We start from the raw sequence: 19,700 nt of genomic DNA on the forward strand, positions 1-19,700 counted from the left end.
TGCCCCACGTTGATACGGCCACCACCATGGTCGCGGACACGACATATTACGACGCTCTCGGCGTGCAGCCTACAGCGACGGAGCTTGAAATTAAAAAAGCTTACCGCAAGCTTGCCATCACCACCCATCCAGGTCAGCTGGCCCTGACCTCGTTGTTTCCCTCCTTAGCTAACAAGATAATAGATAAAAACCCGGGTGATGAGACGGCCCATGAGAGATTCCAGGCGGTATGCTAACTTTGTCTCTATCTCGTATCATTCAATTATATCTAACAGATCTCGTCTTAGATCGGTGAGGCATACCAAGTTCTGAGTGATGAGGAATTGCGCAAGCAATATGATAAATTTGGCAAGGAGATGGCCATTCCGGGAGGTGGTTTTGGTATGCATTTCCCTGGATATCTTAACTACTATTAAGTTGCTAACACAAATTGATAGAGGACCCGGCCGAATTTTTTAGCATGATATTTGGAGGCGATGCCTTTGTGGATTTGATCGGAGAGATATCTCTTATGAAGGATTTAACGCGAACTATGGACATCACAATGCAAGAAATGGAAGAAGAAGAGCTTGCGAAATCCGCGGAGGAAAAGTTGAATATACATGAAGACAGTGGGAAAGAAAAACAAGAAAACCCCCCAGGTGAATCCAGCGCCTCTCCACCCCCTCCGCCATTTGTCTCTTCCGAAGATAAAGAAAAGCAAAGCGTGCCCACTACCGAACCAGCAAAGCCAACAGAAGCTACATCTGGCACCAGCACTCCCAAGCGAGTATGGGGCCAGCAAGCAATTATGGACAAATCAGAAGAGGACGCAAGAATGGATGCTGCTGGTCTGACTGCGGAAGAAAAAGAGCTAAGAAAGAAGGAGAAGAAGAAAGGTCTAACTAAAGAGCAGCGTGAAAGACTTGCGGCTTTTGAAGCTGAACGGAAGAAGCAAAGGGAAGAACGAGTCGATACTCTCGCAAGAAAATTGGTTGATCGCCTCAGTATATGGACAGAGACAGATAAAGGTGCGGATGTCACAATTGCTTTCCAGGAAAAGACGCGTCTAGAAGTTGAGAACCTCAAAATGGAATCTTTCGGACTTGAAATTCTTCACGCCATTGGTGCAACTTACATCCAGAAAGCCACCTCGTTCCTCAAATCCCAGAAATTCCTCGGTATTTCTGGATTTTTCTCGCGATTGAAGGACAAGGGAACCCTCGCCAAGGAAACTTGGACCACCATTTCGACAGCCCTTGATGCACAAATGACCATGGAAGAGATGGTAAAACTGGAAGAGAAAGGGGGTGAAGATTGGACTGACGAGAAACGAGCGGAATACGAAAAGAAAGTCACAGGAAAGCTTTTGGCGGCTGCCTGGCGTGGTAGTAAATTCGAGATCCAAAGTGTGCTTCGTGACGTCTGCGACAAGATACTTAACGACAGAGCTGTGAAATTGGAGAAGCGGATAGAACGAGCTCATGCACTCGTGATCTGCGGAAAGATATTCCAGATGGTACGTACATGCATTTATTTTTAAATAACTACGTGCTAATCATTTTGTTTCAAGGCTGAACGTGATCCGGACGAAGAGGGCGATTACATGGCTTTTGAGCAACTGATGGCGGAAGGCTTGTCTAAGAAGGATAAAAACGACAAGAATGACAAAAAGAAGGACAAGAAAGCCAAACCAGAAGGCAGCCCTGAAGAAGTTCCCGCGTAGAAACGCGGAGCTACATTTTTTTTTTTCTTTCAGGGGGTGTGGGGTAACACACACGGCCTGTCCTACTTTAGTTATGTTTATGATATGTTTAATTTACCTATATCCCACCATAGAAATAGTGTTTTTGGTTTTGGGCAACTTTCTTCCGTTGTTTTTGAATGCTAAAATGATGCACTGAGATGTACGATCCCCCTTCTGCTACGTTGATATGCAAATAGAACCAAGCCACATTCATGTATGTACATACAAAGTGACAAGTTATCCATCTAAGGAAATATCCAACTCTATTTATTTACTCACTAGAAGGGTCTCTTCTTGACTTGACAAAGGAAAAGGAAAAGAAAGGATATACATGATCGGGGGTATCTTGTTTCAACAAGGACACTGCAGCCATATAAAGCATCCAGAGAAAGCACAATAATATTGAGCAAACGGGAAGGAAACCGACATTCATCATTAGCCCAGTAACGAAGTAGTAGGAAGAAAAAAAGGGAAAGGAAAGAAACCAAGAGTTGCGAGTGTCCTGAGTGAATGTCGAAAATGACTCCTTGATCCGTGTATAATATGCATAGATGCCCAGTGACCCGAACGCCTATTAGTTCAAATCTCCAGACTCACCAAGACCGAAACAAGACAGAATTAGCCCCCGATTTATTAATAGTACGCCATGCCGAGAAATGCAGAAATATAAAAATAATCATTAAGAAATTAGCACAGTTGAGCTTAAATAGGTAGAAAAGTCGGTCTTAGTGTCGTGAATTAAGGTTGGAAAGGGGATGGTGGAGGAATATCCGCGTTCAGGGCGGATTATATATATCTCAGCTATTTGGAATATCATGGCTGTTAAATGTTCCTGGTTCACTCCCATTGTCTGACAAGGGTAGATCCGCCAAAATAGCATCATCGAGAAATGACTGATCTTCAGAAAAGTTCGGTATCTCCATAGACGGACTGAGCAGCCCTCTTCCACCGTCCCACTCTGCATCAAGGTCATCTGGGGCGAGAACTCTCCCTCCAATATCAATGTCACTGACTAGGACTTTATACTCTAGAGCCTTTTTGCCTTCTAATATCAGACTCTCTGTCCGCCCAAGGCAACGTCGTAGGCTATGGTTCAGCTTTTGGCTATCAATGAGGAGTTGCTGGTGTTGAGCCAAATCGGCAAAAATTTTGTTCTCGTTCCAGGCTCGCTCATCTTCGTTTTTTTCGGTGCCATCAAAAGCACTCGCGTTTTCGTCGTCAGAGGAGCCAAAATCATCCTCGGAGTCTGAAATCATATTATTCGGTGCGATATAAGATTCTTCGCTAGCTGCACCGTCCGTTTCACTTACAACGGAAAGCATGCCTCCGGAAATGGAACGACGAGAGGAGGTCATAGACAGTCGGCCACTACGGCTTAGCCTACGATATCGCCGCAATTCCGCATTCTGCTTCCTCATTTCCCTTTCTAAAGCACGGTTGATAGCCAGCAACGAGGAGTTGCTGATTTCCAGGTCCAACACCTTCCGTTCTGTGCGCGCGTTGGATGCCAGTTCGGTAGGTCTTGGCTGGTTATTAACCAAATCTTCCTTCGAAGGGCTGCCAATCCGTGGGAGAGGCTGCGGAATATCCCCGGATGAGGAAGAGCGGTTGCTACTTGGAATTGGGCTTTGATTTGGAGAACTAGCACCGCTCTGTTCGGCTGAAAGGAACCCAGGATAGCTAGGAGGGCTCGAGAAAGGAGGCCGGGCTTGACGAAAGCACTGAGATCCATCTACACTAGGTGATTTTATGTGCGAAGGCCGTCGAGCATCAGCAAGCGTTGGGGGCGGCCGAGAAGCGTGGGGTATGGTGGGCTCCTGAGGGTGAGTTGACTGAAGGCTTGATCGGTTAGAGCCCCGACCGGAGAATACAGGAATCCTGGGTGAAGGTGGTAGGGGTTGTGCATTTTGTAATCTTGGTGATACTACTGGAGACCGAGCAGCCGTAGAAGGAAGTCCCGTGTTCTGCACTTTGGTCTTCGCGAGGACCGAGTTCTGCGATATGCTGCTTGAAGTACGTACGTCAGTCACCCCATTCGCGTATATAAACTTTTGAGTATTTGGTTGTGCATGAGTCCCTTTGTTATCTGCATCATACGATGACGTCGATAACTGGGCGTCGGCTGCGCGAAAGAACATAGGGTTCCCAGGGGAAGTACTCCCTGGCGGCGCAGGGTTGGAAACAGGCCTGTTATGTGGGGTACCATTTATTATATTCTTAGGTCTTGATAAACGTGGAGTTTGGGCATTGTTGTCACGAAGGCCTAGACTTGAGTCGGCGGGGTATGGTCTGGAAGTTTGAGATAAACGCGCATGTTGCACGTTGGGCGGTGTCACCAAGGGTGAAGAGGAAGAAACACCATCTCTTCGGAGGTTTCTTGGCCCAGAGCGAGGTGTGATGTTTGCATTTAGGGCTGGAGGAGTTGGTGGGTTATCTGCAACGCGAGTAACGTGGGGACTGGGAGTATCGGCATGTTGGAATTTATGGGTGAGATGGGGAGGATTGTACCCCGCTAGCTTGGGAGTTAAGGGTGCTCGGTTAGGTCTATTAAACGCTGCACTTGTAGAAATAAATGCTTTGTTCGGGGGGTTGCTCTGTTTGTCCAACGGTCGCATTGTTGTTTTGACGAGGATCATGGGCGTATGGCACAATCGGCGTACATTGACATTGTGAGAAGGTCGGCAAAACCAAAACCATGATGGCCAGGGCCAAGCCGAGGGTTTAATATACTACCACGGCCTGGTGGTTGAGCGTTGGAGGCAAAAAAGGGCAGAATGACAGGATTTGTGGGAGAAAACGGAGGTTCTGGCCGCGACAACACGATTCGCCGTCATTATTTCTGGCGATGTAAATATGGGGCCTAAAGTGGTTTAGCGCCTCTTCAGACACGGGACAGGCGGCTAAACTCAAAGGAACTCTGGCTTCATCTCCGGCGATAACAGAGACGGCACTTGGTGTATTCGCTTTAGGTGCCATATTACGGCATAGGCGAATAGTGCTAGGTATATAAATAATACATACTTCTACTACTAGACTATAGCCATTCTTTCCCAAACGGAGGCCGCTGTCACTTAAGAAATACTCGTTGGCTACTCTTGGACTTTTGGATTCCCCCAAAATTTCCTTCAAGACAAGGACGTTAAGTACTGAAACTATTTTCCGGGGCGGTTCAATTTTTTGTAGATGATAAAATTCGAGATCATGGACGTTCTAAGGTAAAAGCCGAAAATGCGGCACTGAAGTTCTATCAGAAGCTGGATTGGTTTGCTGGTCCAATCATAGAAATCTTGCGAAGAAGCTTTACCTAATTTGGTCAGATCGTTGCCACGAAGTTCTGCCTCCAGCTTTGTAATAAGGTTCAAGGCTCAGTTTACCTAAGCTTGCTCGATGGTCGGCAGGATAGTTACTCCGCATCCGCAATATTCAACTGGGTAGTTAAGTGGTTTGCATGGTTTGCATCATCGGCCCCAGGTTGCCGTGAACCATCCCGGCTATGAGGAGCCAAAACACCGACGGGGAACCGGGGCGCCTAAGGATTGTGCCTAGGCAAAGCCGCCTGCCATCCCAGCCGGTGTTCATGCCTCAGGTATGCGTGTCCCTTCCCCATTAATCCTCAGAGGCATTTGGAGCAAGCATTTCTCGCTCTTAAGCTGCAGACAATCAATAGTTGGCGGCAGTGCGGCTTCCCCGATAATTCGGCAAAAGCATATTCTCTGCTCCGCGCAAGTGAAGAGCTCGCTAAAAAGGAAGATATATCTTGAAATGCCAGATTCCAAAGCGGTAGTGCGCCTGCGGGCCATTCAGAGCCATATGCAGAATAAGGCAATATCATCTGCGTCCACATCTTCCTCCTCCTCGCCGTCCCCTGCTCTCAAAGCTACCGATCAGCAACAACGTCTCGATTTTTCCGCGCTTCCACGCCTCATACCCAGTGAAGGAAATAACACTACCGAAACATCATTATGGTACGTCGTTGCAACCGCAGCATTGTTGTCCTTCCACCAGGAGCCCGCTGTTGGTGAACTATGGAAGTATATCAACAATCTGAGCGCCCTCAATGAAGACACAAAAATCGCGATTGCCCGAAGAATCCGAGAATGTTGTTTGAAAGCTAGTGTCCTTGTTGGATTTCCTCGAGTAATTTCATCTTTCTAGCCAAAGAGCTATTTCGTGACAGGACTATTCATCTAATAACGTTGACCTGTAGGGTATAAATTCGCTGTCCTCGCTCCAATCTTCAATCGAAACCAATTCGCCGGACCTTCTTCCCGCTCTCTCTAAAGACGTATCCCTTCGTGCCCCCGTGCCACTTGAGGAAAAACTTAAACGCGGAAAGCATTTCTTTTCTCAAATATATTCTAACCACACCGACCGAATCTTAGCCAATATGGGGAAAAGCTCTGGGGGAGACTTGAGTGACTTTGCCATACGGAGTGTTTACGGAGAACTCATGGGCGAAATGAGAATTCTCAACCCGATGGAAACTGTTATGATGGAGTTTGTCTGCTGTTTGGCAGATAATGTTGCGCCACAGGCCAAAGGGTGCGGTTGCAATCTTTCCCGTCCTACCGATCCGCACACACTAATGGTATATCTCTAGACATTTTTTTGGCTGTAGGAATCTTGGGGCGACCGGCAAGCAAGTGATCGGCGCCGTCGAGGTTGTGCGAGAAATTGCAAAGCAGCTGTCACTCAGCAGGCCTGGAAGCAGCAGTGACTTTGGATTTTTAACCAAAGCAGAAACGTGGTAAGACGATTTTGCCAACTAACATTACCTTTATGAACAAAAACTGCATTGGACACGCGTTTGAAATATTGATGGGTCTCATTGTCGAACCTATTAGAAATATATTCCGTGAATAAATACAACAATATAGTTTACAAGATCTACGGAGCGCAATAGATACAATTTTCAGTGACACTTTTGCTTATTGGGAATAGTCATTGGCTCCTTTTGGACAACTACATAACCTGGGCGTTCTTTCTTCACCGCCCTTGAATAGTCGTGCTACGGCCAACGACGCAATTCTACCGCCCCTCATAAGTTGAATGTACCGCGACGTCTCACACCTGGTCGTGCCTGCAATTTGGTGGAATGACACAATGCCACGACACCATTGTATGCCTCGACAGGACTGCGTGATCGTTTGTTTTGAGGTGAACGTCGGGACCACTTGGTTGCCAGGCGGTATCACTTCCAAAAAACTCTGCTTCTATCCAACATCAGTATATCGATTGACGCATGCCCTCACCATTCATATTTCCGCTTGCTCACTACAGGATGACTCCTAATCATGGTGCGACAGGAATAGCTACCTTTCAAAATCGGTACTCGACGGTAAAACGATACACGGTGGACTGTACTCCGTACCGAAAACTTCGTATACGAATGCGACCACCGTCTCTAACCTTCCCCGCATGCTTAACGTCCAACCCTGATCGCCTCGAAACGAAACATCATCCATGATGATCGCCAAAAAAATTTGTTCCTACATATACGATGTACTCCGTCCGCAAACAGGTGGCCATGCTGCAAGTAGGTTGAGCCACTTGAGAGGAGGTGCTCGTGTGACCAGCGCATACTGCAGATATGACAGGAGATTATCTGCGGGAAGCACGGCATATGCGGCTGGTTTATTCTGCTCAATCCCCGCCGTCGTCTACCGCCCCATGAACGGCGCTGGCTTGGTGCAGAATCAATGATCGTGGACCAAGGCGTCTCGGCGGCAATATAAGCAACAAGATCTCTTGCCCAGCCCGAGCTCAACCCGCTCGCTGGTCATCATCATCACAACGTGTGACAGAAACCGACCCTTGATTGGTCTGGCCGGCTACCGATCGCCGCTGAATACCCGCTTTTCCCTGTTGCGCACAAACCCAAAATGCAAACATTCCGTTACCTCACGTTCGTATGGGCACACCGCAGGTCTGTCGGCCCATATACCGGCTCAATACCACGCTGTTTTTTACGGTTCCACCTCGCTGCGCAAACGAGAGAACGCACACATGCCGGCCACCTGAGCAGTGACTGGGGCGCCAGCAAGAAGGAGGAGAATTTCTCGCTCGCCCTTTAAACTCCATCGTCCCCCTCTACGTTCTGACTGTCTGTTCCATCCAAACTGCCCCGTTTGGGCTACTTCATCTGGAAACGAAGCTTGGGCCTCTTCGGGTTTCTTTATAGGTGAGTGAAACGCCGTTGCGTCGCTTGTGGATTGCTTGATGCGGTTAAGCTTCCCTACGCTGCCTGTCCGGTGTCATCTTTGGGCCAGTCAGAGCGGCGCCTGGGAGAACGTGCGCGGCTACGATCCGAAGCCTGGCTGCACACGGGATCCGTTGGCGCCGCTTGGCTTTCAGGCTGCGTGTTGGCGGCGTCTCGCGCTTGCACTTGTTCCTTTTGGATGCTGATCTACAGCGACAGGTCCATTAGCCGCGCGGACACTATACTACCCCCCGCGCTCACGCGCCTCGATCCCGTATCACCGCGAGAAAATGACTGACTATGGTCCTCGGGCCCCGCATGGGCCTGACATGTCCGGCACCCATGAGCCGCTGCAGGAGATGAACTTGAACGAAAAGGAGGCGTTCGACAGTCTCATTCGCCCGGATGATTCGTATACTCCAGATGGCGTCTATTGGGCCGACCTGCCACTACTAAAGAGGATAAAATTTGTCGGTGCATATGATATGAAAGAAGCTGCAAGAGAATTCTCTGGTGTTTGCAAAATGTTCAAAGCCGACCCCTTGTCGCCGGTGTCATATTATTTTCGAAACATGGTTCTGCCTGGTGCCGGGCTGGGTCTAGAGGGGTGAGCCTTCATTTTGCTCCAACGTCACTTGACCGCGGTTGTTGAAACAGTTTCTAGTTATGTTTTGTTTTCCATCGGCAACATCAAACCTTTATTCGAAAAAACATTCCCAAAGTGTTGGAAGAAACAAGAAATTTGCAACCCGACCTGGATTGCGGCTGTCGAATACCTCGAAATTTGTGGTATTATTGTTGGTCAGATTCTTGTGGGAATTCTCGGCGATTGGTGTGTACACTGTTTTGTTGTTTTGTATTGGTTCCTGCCTAATGAGGGTTTTTAGGCTTGGTCGACGATGGGGTCTGATTCAAGATGCCACGATAATGCTTTTAGGTTTGATCATGCTGACAGCAGCGTGGGGTGTCACGCAGAATGGTTGGGTTATATGTTATGTTTGGTCCCTGTTTATTTATGGCATTGGGGTGGGTGGTGAATATCCAATGACTGCTACAAGCGGCATGGAAAATGCTGTCGGTTCAGGTAAGGTTTCGACTAAGGAAGATCGACTACATCGGGGTAGAAAAGTCACAAGTGCATTCCTTATGCAGGGCTGGGGCCAGTTTTTCAATCAGGCTCTCCTGATTATACTGCTTCTTATCTTCCATCATGGCAGTGGAAACCCCCCCTATTCTACAGTTTCCGCGCAATGGACGTATCGAGTATCATTTGCAATTCCCGCGGTAGGTACATTGTGGCTGGTGTACTACCGATACTACAAAATGAAGGCTGCTAGCAAGCAGCTTTCCATTGCAAAGGCTAAATCCCGTGTCACCGGCTACGATACTACCTCCCTCAAGCTTACTTTCAAGTATTTTGGGTTTCGTCTTTTAGCCACTGCTGGTACGTGGTTTGCAAATGACATTTTCTTTTATGGAAACAAGCTGTTTCAAAGCGAGTTTATATCCGTGATAAACCCACATACGACCTCAATCATGCCCGGATGGCTATATAACCTCCTCAATGTCGGTGTTTCTCTTGTTGGGTACTACTTGGCTTGTGAGTCGGCCTTTTCCTCCTTGGATTACATATTTGGAATCTAACTGAGTAACAGCACTCCTCATTGACAACAAGCTGTATGGACGCAAATGGATGCAGATGATTGGTTTTTTGATGGACTTTATTTTCTTCATAATTCCGGCATACCACTTCAAGTACTACACCTCGCCTGAACACATTGGCGCCTTCCAAGCTATGTACTTTTTAAGCAGCTTTTTCAACCAGTTTGGCCCAAATTCCGTGACTTTCTTGGTCGCCGCCGAGGTTTTTCCAACCCCGATCCGCGCTACAGCCCACGGTTTTTCGGCTGCCATTGGTAAGCTTGGGGCGCTAGTGGCTGCGGTCATGTACAACTATATATCCACAACCCAAAAATTCCATGTCGTACCCTGGTTTGGCCTTGCTGGCATGATTCTCACATTTATATTCCTTCCAGATACTACTGGTCTTGATTTAAAAGAACAAGAGCGCCGCTGGTTCTATATTCGCAATGGGCGCGAAGACGAGTATCACGGTTCGGCCGTGCACCCGTCTCATCTATCGCTCTGGGAGCGGTTTCGTGGTGTTGGTAAACACTACGATGCTGAGCTGGACTATAAACAGAAAGTACAAGAGCTTCGAGAAGAGTGGCTCGCCTCTCTGGCCCGCCACGTTGACGAAAAGCCCCGTCCATATACGGATGCAGACCTTAGTGAAGGTCTTGGATATGCAAGTGTGTTGCAATATTTCGAGCGTACCAGTCCCACAATCACTGCAAAACAACGGCTTCCGAGCTATAATAGAGATGGCATGGAGGAGTTACCGCCTCCTCAAGCTGGAAGCTCAGAAGAAATTTCCGATTAATATTCTACAACCATATTTGCCGGGGCCTGATATGGCATTTTCAATTATTTCATATCCCAGCAACCATTAAATACCCCCATATGATGAATGACGAAATCAATAGAATTCGATGTTACTAAAAGTTACTCCGATAATCAATAAAATTTGCAGATCATTTAATCCTTATCTCATTTTGAGCCCGCTTGTCTGATTATTTGTCCTATTTGCTTTGCTTTCAAAATGCTAGGACCCCTTAACCATCAAAACTTATTTTCCAAGTCTTCAAGATGGTGTCATTCCAAATATTGAATTGACTTTGTTACATACCAGCCGTTGATCAACCGATGCAACGCTCTGAGTCTAGAAATTCTATACCCCCCTCCCCCCTCCCTGGGGGCAAAAGATGAAGTAAACCTTCGTGGAAGATTCGGATAGGCTTTATTTTCAGCAGGTTTCAATGGAATTGCGTCAGACAACAACATTCCAAATCCTAGAGCGCTCATCTGCCCTAGCCATATTTCCTTCACAATTCCCCCTCAATCCAGCTATTTGTAGCAATCACAAGTCAACCTCGGGCTCCTTCCAAACGGAATTGATCAAAAATTTTCCAGCCCATCGGGATGTTATTCTTTCCATGCCTCACCGGGCTTCTGCTATATACGTCCGTATATGGCAAGCCAGCAGACCTCACATATGCCAGTGGCATAATCTTTCCGGCAACAGCGCCTGTAGCAAGTGGCATTAGTTTCTCTCGTGCTACGGGTGCTTATACAGGAATAGCTACTGCGACAGGAGCATTGACGGGTTCTATTCGCGGGACCGCGATTTCAGGAAGGCCACCCGGCCCTGAGGCCACAAGATATCAAAGTGATGGCCGGCTTCACGATCCGCAGCCAGCTCCATATGTCCCTGGAGGAGGACTTGGTACCAATGGAACAATGCCAGCCTATAACGTGCAGAGTGATTATGACTATCAATCAGTTGTAAGTCGATGCTTGAAATCTTGGCCTCTTTTTACAACGCACTTCTGTGCTAATCTGCAATTATTCAGGCACTGTTGCTCTACGCCAGCTGGCTCCAACTCGACCTGTTCGATACCGGATTGTCTCAATTCTCCCAGCAGGACTTTCTACAAGCCGGATTAACTGCCAATGACTTCAATTTGATCCAATTTATGCGAGGTGAAGTATTGGGACAGGTGACTGTTTTGAAAAATATCTTGGGAAGTTCAGCTCCCACTCGATGCGCGTATCGGTATCCATTTAAGACTTTACCCGAATTCAATGACTTTTCACAAAAGATGGCCAAAGTCATAGAATCAACAGTATATGGCTTTGCACCGCATTTAGATGCCCGAGGATCTGCTCAGGTACTATTGCAGGCGATTGCTATTACAGCTCGCCAACAATTAATTTTTCGTCAATTCGAGGGGTTATTTCCGATTCCGGTATGGTTTGAGACAGGCATTCCTCAGGCTTGGGCGTGGACTTTTATCGCACCGTATATGAGTTTCTGTCCTGGCATCAACCCAAGGCTCGTGTGGCAGAACTTTCCAGCTCTCAGAATCATCAACCAACCGAACCCGTTCTCGTCCAACGCAACTGCTGGCACGAACACAACATTGGGCCCCGGATTAGGTGCTGCTAATATTTCTTCCATCCCACCTCAATCGATTTGTTTGAATTCAACTTGTACGCCGTCAATCAGCAGTAACCGTACCACTCCGCTGTCACAACCAGACCAGATCGTGAAATTGTCTTGGGACAAACCCGGAATGCGCATTGGCCCTAACAACAGCTACACCACAACATCTATGGGTAAACAACCGGCGTATTTGGCGTGGGTTACCCAATTGAACATCACGTACACTCCTATCACCGGTGCCAGTAATAGCTCCAATGGGACTTCGGCACAAGCTACGCAGCCAAGATTTGAAACGTTTGCAGGAGATCCAGGTGTTAACGGCACAATATTTGTGGCAATTACTGACGCAAATCCCTTCGTTACACCGTTTAATTTGAGTTTATTGAACCCGCATATTGTTGCTGGTCCAGCGGTGTACCAGGCTGGTTGAGTTGGCTTGAGTTTTTATTCCTGTTTTCTTTTACTCAGCTATTTGGTGCCAGTTTTTCACAAGCCAAGCTTATTAATGGAGTGAATAGAATCCAACTTTGAGCGTAATGAGGGCAGTGCCTTGCGATGAAGGGAGAAACAACAATTCCTCGTATTGACGTTGTTGTGTCGGCGCTGACGTCACCACAGAGTTTTGAGGATTTTCTTTTTCCCGAGCCGAAGCCGAAACTTTAATTTGACGGCAAAATAAAAGTAGAAACGGCGGAACTACCTACGCCGTACAGTCAAATGTGTGCACAAATTGCATTGGAATTCATGTATTCTTCCAAGTAATAGCAGGTCCTCTTGACCCCGTACATAATATATCCAATTAAATTCTAGTCTAACCCCATAAGACAAGAGTTGATTAGGGAGAACAAACAACAAATAAGCATACCTGGTCCGCTGCTTCACATCATGGACTCTTCAAAACACTAGCACTCGGTTTTTTGCTTTGGCTTACGGGCCATAAGTGCTAAGCGTACCCAGTCGCCTTGATCACCGCCACGACCGGTGAAGTGTCCCAGGTCGAATTCCAAGAGCCCAGGCCTCCCATTAGGAAGAGTAATGTCTTCAAACCCGTGCCTTTCATAAAGCGGGCGTCCTTTGGTTGATGATTCTAGATACGACTCTAAGCCATGCTCATCCGCTATATCAAGACCGTATTTAAGAAGAAGGGTTCCGGCACCACGGCCTTGGTGAGTGGGAAGGGTGCATAAAACACCGAGGACTATACGATAGATACTCGTTAGGGAAAAGTGGATGGCAAATTGACGATAATGGAAAACTTACAGCAATGTTCCCTTCCATTCTCCCCGAACCAAGCTCTCTTGGCGTCGAACAGTTTACCCTTCGCAAACCGATAGCCGTCCTCATCGACCCCATTTGGGATCTCCATTGCTTCGTCAGATCTAACGCCATTCTTCCATTTTTCTAATGAATCGTCTCCCTTGAAGACATACCACTTAGCCATGGCAAGGATTTCGCCCGTTTCATCGTCGACCGCGCCCAGTAGGTGGAAGGTAGGATCAGATGAAAGGGCGTCCTGAAGACGAGAGACTTGGATGGCGTGTCGCTCTGATGGCGAAAGACTGCGAGGATTGCCTTCGGGAGAGGCACCTACAGTGCGGCAAAATGCGCTGTTGGCAAACGTAGTAGATTGAATATCCACGGCTCGCGACAGGTCGGCTGGAGATGATAGCCGGCGGATAGAGAGGGGCATCGTCGGTGGGAAATATTGGACACCGCCGGCTTCTACGAATATGAGGGCACGATGGGTATCACAAAGTCGTAGTGAGTCTGATATTGGCTCCTGGACTATCCGTATATTGCCTTCATCTAAAATAATTGAAAACCCATTACATATCTCGTACCGTCGCTGCCTCGGCAAAACAGGGGCCATCGCGGCTAATTCCAAACATAAGTTCAAACTAAATTTCTAGCAATTCTTCTCAGCAATATTCCGAGTAACACCACTGTGTCTCATCCGTCTTTGATGATCTGAAGCGGTACTTAGATAATGGGCAAGAGTTGTCGACAAATTTTCAGTCCTGCATAGGCGACCTCTTGAAGTTACATAACTACATAGTAACTACTCTGTACGGAATCTTTAAGCCAAAGAACTATGGCCCCCATGTACGATGAGGGTTGTTTATCGATACGACGGCCAGGTATGGCTGCAGAGCGTGTTTTGAAAACGGCCATATGTAGTTACCAGCTGGAGAACAACATTCGGAGCCGGGAGGAGTGCATTAGCTCATACGGCCTTAAGAACAACCATCCTTTTGGCCGAGTGGTAATCGGCCCAGGGTACGCTATATACAATACGACAGACCGAAAGGAGGGAATCGAGGATCGAGAGTCCAGGAAGGTTGTAGACGCGCATCTTGTCGGTGGCTGTCGCCAATCGAGTTGATCCGCTGGGGCCGACAGGCGTCATTCGTCAATAGCAATGAGCAACTCCCGTAGCAGTTTCGGAGAGCTGCCTGTACGGAGTACTCCGTAGGTATTTCATTTCTTCTATTTTTATTATCAGTTATTTTCTCCAGCCGACGAGTTTGAGCAGAGAAGTACAGAGTACGCACTTGGCTGCTACCTAGAATATCGCCACTGCGTTCGGTGGGGATGACACTCCGCCAGGCATATTGAGTGGCACCGACGCAACAAAGAAACTCCATCTTCCCAATTCTTTACAGGTCCGCGCGAGTTCTTCGAGGTCGAAAAGCTCTCCTGGGCGCAATCCACGTTAGCTCACATCCGAATCTGGACGCTGCTAGGGCTAGATTGATAGGGCTTCGCATCATCACGATGTTCTCCTTGGCAGCGAACTCACCAATTGGCATCCCCCAGCCAGCAAGCAAATACTCGTGCAGGAACAAGTCAGGACATTCAGGAGGATATACCTAGAGCACCTGTTTAGCTTTAGTCTTTGCATGACGCCTCTATGGGTGGCACTAACCTCCCAGCTGATTGCATCGCCCGCTACTGCGCAAAAGCCGCAGTCCCAGAGCCAACGGAGCATAGATGTTGTGGCTTCAACGCCTGCGTGTTCTGGATTGGGATTTAGCGAATATTCTCGCTTTTGTTGGTCTGACATAACACAGTCCCATTCGTGGGTGACGCCGATGCGGATGAATAATATATCGCCTTTTTGAAAGGTAATGTTGCACTCTTTCGCGATCTCGAGAATGTCGCGGAGGCGGATTTGGTGCGTGGAGAACGTTGTGTATGTGATGCCGCGCTCCTGCGCCCAGGAGGCATAGTCAATCAGCACCCCGCGACCGGTGATACCTGCACGCGCCCAGTGTTGCATACCGATGCGATCTGTGGATCGATCTAATACCTCAGCTGGAGTGGTCCCTCCATAGAAGACTCTGTGTGACGGTTTATCTTCCGTCGCTGGTACCTGTTGTGAAAAGTGTCGAAGGCCGTCCCATTGACTGCTTTGCTCTTGGGTTGAATTGGTCAGCGACAGACTTTCCCAACCACCCGAAAGTGGTGGCAATAGCTCTTATAAAAAGATCCATTAATTGGGTACCTACGAGGATTGAACACATATACATCGTCGAATGCGAGGCCGTTGAGCAGAGAGATAATGTGGTGTTGACATGGGTGTCGGTTGAGGTTGGCTAGCTCCAGCTTTGTCATTTCCCATCCTAGTGTAACACGACGACCAGTCTTTATCTCCTTTGCTGCATTTATCACTACCTCCGGTGTAAGCAGAGCGAGTTTTCCCAGACCTTCCTCGCTACTCCCCGGAGTTCCGACCCAGACCTGCTTTGGATTTGGGAGCTTGTCAAAAGGAACATCAAAAGGAGATTGGGGTGAGGTCATGATGGTTGTTTGCTATAGACAAATACTCTGGGACAGTTGAGTATTTTTCTTTAACACCATAAAGGCCCTTTGAAGACGGGTTTCCTGTTTACTTAGACTCCCCCGTCTTTGAAGCTCCGTGCTAGACAACAGAGGCGCTTCCTCTCCTACGCCACTGGATAATGCGGGGTCGTGTTTATGGCATTGCCAACTATCCGTGCCGGATAGATAAATGTGATAGCCAATGATACTCGGCTTCCTGGGCCACGTTACGGCTAAGCAATTATTCTTCAGTGTTACTCAAAACTTCCGGTAATCGGAGTTACGCGGAATTCGTCGACAGCCCATTGATCGGAAACTCGGCTCTGAATTCAACAATTGGCGTCGCATAACGCTAGACACCCGGGTTTGACCATACCCCAATGGTGTATCCGCTTCTTTTCTATGAGCTGATTCTAGGGACAGAGCGGCTCCGTCGTTCGCCTAATCCCAGAATTACGGTTTAGGTTGGCGCCAGCACTAGTCTATTCCGGGGTAATGTGTGCATGCTTTGAGCCTAGCGCATGCTCTGCGTCGGCTATCGGCCCTTCTCTCTGGTCTGGGTCGCAACTCCAAAATTCCCCTTAAGAGCACTATCTCGGCTACGAGGGAGCCACAGTTTGTAAGAAATACCACAAATGACGGTGTTTATTTCAGGAGACCCGATTGTCTCCGAAATCGGTGTCCTTCACCAGTGCCCTGCTGACAGCACTTGGGGTCTGACTGAAGCCTTAATGGCGCGGCCAGAGCTTCTCCACTTCCACCCGATATGGGGTTTGGATGTAAGCCATTTGGCCAGCGGGAACAGCAGCCCTAGACCAACGTTGCCCCGCAATCATTGTCACGATAGCTGTCTTAGGACGGTCCGGTACCTCTTGCATGACTCGGGTCTGTTGATAAGCTTTCCCCTGTCATTGTTCGCCATGACATCGGCTGGCTGGCCGAAAGAAGGCAGTATAGTCATATTACAGTACAGAAAACAAATGATCCCAAAATAATTCTAGTTCTCAGCATCATTTCCAGATCCGAATTTATTAATGATGTTTTGATTTGCGATGCGAAAATCTTTGACGTCTCAGATGCTGAGGTCACAGGAACGAGAAAATAAATATACTTCCGTTTGAAGGGAGGGTAAAGCCCGCTTTATAATAGTTTCTACCAACAGACGTCGTCGGCATAGAGATACCCGAGCGCTCCACCCCATTTATTTTGGAACTAGCATTGAAATGAGCCAATCAGTCTAGCACTATGCTATCCCGGCGCTTGTGTCACCACGTTAAAGTATCATTAGCCGATTCCTTGGCTTCTGGCTTGCTGTGATCCATGAAGCACTCCTTCACAATGCTTAAACCACGATTTTGCGGAACAAGCCTTCTTGGCTACAGTGAGAGTGCGTGACTCGATTTTACTTTCTAAGACGGAGAGCAAGAATGAGATGACTCGTTGATATAGTTAAGGGAATGGTCATAGTCCCTCCGGCGTATTTATTTCATGCTCGTGCTCTAGTTCCTGCCTAAACCCGCGATTTCTTTTGCCCCAAATCCCACTGGTTTCTGCTGCCGCCTGATACCTCATATTTCTGTTGCTGGCCCACCATGGCCAACTTTGGGTCTCAAACGAGTAGATATAATAGACTTGTCATTATTTTCGTTGCTTTAGGGTCATTGGTATGTTGCGTTACGCCTAAATTTACATCGAACACGGTCTTTTTATCGGATATCTTCTATTTCCAAAAATACTGACAATTGGTATATTTCTAGACATATGGATTCTGTGCTTCTGTCATTGGTAGCACAATCGGCCAGCCAGGATGGTATTCATTCTTCAACCTGCCCACCCAGGGCAAACCTGGATATGATACTGTGACTACAAATGCTATAGCAACGGCAAATGGTGTCTTCAGTGCCGGAGGTGCGGCCGGCTCGCTATTTATGATGTGGTCTTGTGAAGCATGGGGCCGTAAGATTAATATCCAACTCGGTTCTTTTCTTGCGGTTTTTGGTGGAGCATTACAAGGAGGGGCAGCAAACTTGAAGTATGTGTATACATTTTGACGTAGGGTTGAATGTGTAGTGGAACTGGGCTAATACTCATCAAAAGAATGTTTCAAGCTGGTCGTTTTGTGTCGGGCACCTCCATTGGCATCCTTGTCACTGTTTGCCCGATGTACTTTGCAGAAATGTCCAGTCCTTTCGTGCGCGGTTGGCTTGTTGGACACCATGCTATTTTCCTTGTTTTTGGATACATGTTATCTGGATGGATCGGCTATGCATGCTACTTCGCAACTGGTTCAAATCCGTCATTTGCTTGGAGGTTTCCTCTTTGCCTCCAGATTTTGAGTCCACTGCTCCTGTTACTAGGCTCGCCATGGCTGCCCCGATCACCTAGGTGGTTGATATCGAAAGGTAAGTATGACGAAGCCTGGGAGATTCTTCGACGACTTAGGCAGTCGAAGGATGATCCACAAGACTTAGTTGCAAAGGAAGAATTCTACCAGAGCAAGGAACAAGTGAAGCTTGAAGCAGAGAGACTCTCCGCGACTGGGTACAGCGTTTGGGTGGCAGTGTTCAAAAAGAAATCGTATAGGAAAAGAATGATCATTGGTTTCTTGACCCAGTGGGGCGCTGAGTTTGGTGGCCCCTTGATCATTGTGAGTATATCTCTGACCCCTTTCTACTATTTTCTTGAACCACTGACTTAACTCTACATGAATTCTAGAATAATTATGCCGTAATTCTGTACACCAATCTTGGAATGACTGGGCACATGCCTCTCCTTCTCAGTGCTTTGTGGTTAACAACTGCAGGTATATTTAGTTCTCTATGTCAAAAGGAAAATTTTTATTAACAACGTACTAGGTTTGGTATATAATCCTCTAGGGGCCTGGCTCCATGATAAGGTAAATTCGCGTCGTAAAATGTACATCATTGGCTTTGTGGGCATTGTTATCACAACTTCCTGTCTGGCCGCCATGACTGCGAAATACGCTGGCACAACGAATCGGGTAGGAAATGGCTTTGGTATTTTCTTCATTTTCTTATACCTAGCTTTCCAAGGGTATGTAGCCCCCTCCTACTCAGAGCGAGTATCCTTGATTAAGAAATGCTTGTCAGCACATTCTGTGACACGACAATGTATCTCTATGTCTCTGAGATTTTCCCTACGGAAATTCGACCAATTGGGATGGGCTTCTCCCTCTTCGGCCAGTTTGCATGTAAGTTTTCTATTTTATCTTTCCTCGTATGTTTTACCCGCCTAATAGCATATAACAGCAACAATTATCCTCCTTCAAACAGCACCTATTGGTTTCGCTCATGTGGGGTGGAAATACTACCTCGTCGTGATCATCTGGTCTGTTCTTTTCATCCCAGGTACGTCAAACCCAAGTAGTACCGTGTCTGCTTTCTACCCAACAATATACTCATTGTTCTGTTAATATATCTAGTGATTTACTTTTTCTTCCCCGAAACTGCACGTCTTAGTTTGGAAGAGATTGCGAAAAATTTTGGCGAAGAAGTAGCCGTTGATGTCACTGCAGCCACAGAGGAAGAGAAGGCAAAGCTGGAACAAACACTCATTTCTGCAGATGTAGTGAAAAAAGGAGAACTACCTGCTGCAGCAAAGTTGGATGAGAGCGCTTGAGGTGGAAGAGTTGGGTATGGGGTGCAGAGGATGCGAATATAAACCTTTGATTGCCATAGTCTGAAATTGGTTGGTATTGAAAATAGGGTGATGTGAATGATTTTACATCTTCCACAAAATATAAATAGGGTTGAGTTGATTTGGCATGTATGCGACGTATATTAGCTTGTAAATTAAACTTCACTTTGTGCTGAGGTCTCAATTAGGCCGTAGAGCATTCCATCCACCCATCGTAGTACTGGATGGCA

General features: G+C 47.4%; 8 protein-coding genes across 8 annotated transcripts; 5 read left to right on the top strand and 3 right to left on the bottom strand.

The window, feature by feature from the left end:
- Positions 1–26: 26 nt before the first annotated feature.
- CAJ1 (DnaJ-like protein) lies at positions 27–1,705 on the top strand (the record flags this gene model as incomplete). Its single annotated transcript, XM_049252318.1, has 5 exons — positions 27–132; positions 184–227; positions 288–381; positions 438–1,498; positions 1,553–1,705. 5 exons carry the CDS (start codon positions 27–29, stop codon positions 1,703–1,705), a joined length of 1,458 nt encoding a protein of 485 aa, XP_049108822.1.
- Positions 1,706–2,523: 818 nt separating this feature from the next.
- LOZ57_003268 (uncharacterized protein) lies at positions 2,524–4,341 on the bottom strand (the record flags this gene model as incomplete). Its single annotated transcript, XM_049252319.1, has 1 exon — positions 2,524–4,341. One exon carries the CDS (start codon positions 4,339–4,341, stop codon positions 2,524–2,526), a length of 1,818 nt encoding a protein of 605 aa, XP_049108823.1.
- Positions 4,342–5,536: 1,195 nt separating this feature from the next.
- On the top strand, positions 5,537–6,326 carry LOZ57_003269 (uncharacterized protein; the record flags this gene model as incomplete). The annotated part of the gene is made up of 2 exons (XM_049252320.1): positions 5,537–5,863; positions 5,934–6,326. The coding sequence occupies 2 exons, from the start codon at positions 5,537–5,539 to the stop codon at positions 6,324–6,326; spliced, it is 720 nt and encodes a 239-aa protein (XP_049108824.1).
- Positions 6,327–8,254: 1,928 nt separating this feature from the next.
- Positions 8,255–10,368, top strand: LOZ57_003270 (uncharacterized protein; the record flags this gene model as incomplete). The annotated part of the gene is made up of 4 exons (XM_049252321.1): positions 8,255–8,532; positions 8,590–8,757; positions 8,813–9,525; positions 9,581–10,368. 4 exons carry the CDS (start codon positions 8,255–8,257, stop codon positions 10,366–10,368), a joined length of 1,947 nt encoding a protein of 648 aa, XP_049108825.1.
- A 599-nt stretch (positions 10,369–10,967) lies between these two features.
- Positions 10,968–12,421, top strand: LOZ57_003271 (uncharacterized protein; the record flags this gene model as incomplete). Its single annotated transcript, XM_049252322.1, has 2 exons — positions 10,968–11,330; positions 11,399–12,421. The coding sequence occupies 2 exons, from the start codon at positions 10,968–10,970 to the stop codon at positions 12,419–12,421; spliced, it is 1,386 nt and encodes a 461-aa protein (XP_049108826.1).
- Positions 12,422–12,893: 472 nt separating this feature from the next.
- Positions 12,894–13,861, bottom strand: LOZ57_003272 (uncharacterized protein; the record flags this gene model as incomplete). Its single annotated transcript, XM_049252323.1, has 2 exons — positions 12,894–13,189; positions 13,252–13,861. The coding sequence occupies 2 exons, from the start codon at positions 13,859–13,861 to the stop codon at positions 12,894–12,896; spliced, it is 906 nt and encodes a 301-aa protein (XP_049108827.1).
- Positions 13,862–14,648: 787 nt separating this feature from the next.
- LOZ57_003273 (uncharacterized protein) lies at positions 14,649–15,792 on the bottom strand (the record flags this gene model as incomplete). The annotated part of the gene is made up of 3 exons (XM_049252324.1): positions 14,649–14,861; positions 14,918–15,434; positions 15,497–15,792. The coding sequence occupies 3 exons, from the start codon at positions 15,790–15,792 to the stop codon at positions 14,649–14,651; spliced, it is 1,026 nt and encodes a 341-aa protein (XP_049108828.1).
- A 2,197-nt stretch (positions 15,793–17,989) lies between these two features.
- On the top strand, positions 17,990–19,452 carry LOZ57_003274 (uncharacterized protein; the record flags this gene model as incomplete). The annotated part of the gene is made up of 6 exons (XM_049252325.1): positions 17,990–18,460; positions 18,529–18,616; positions 18,669–18,867; positions 18,924–19,024; positions 19,083–19,181; positions 19,256–19,452. 6 exons carry the CDS (start codon positions 17,990–17,992, stop codon positions 19,450–19,452), a joined length of 1,155 nt encoding a protein of 384 aa, XP_049108829.1.
- Between the last annotated feature and the right edge of the window lie 248 nt (positions 19,453–19,700).

This window comes from Ophidiomyces ophidiicola (genome assembly GCF_022830035.1).
Source record: "Ophidiomyces ophidiicola strain CBS 122913 chromosome Unknown scaffold_10, whole genome shotgun sequence".
In the NCBI taxonomy this organism is placed as follows: Eukaryota; Fungi; Ascomycota; class Eurotiomycetes; order Onygenales; family Onygenaceae; genus Ophidiomyces; species Ophidiomyces ophidiicola.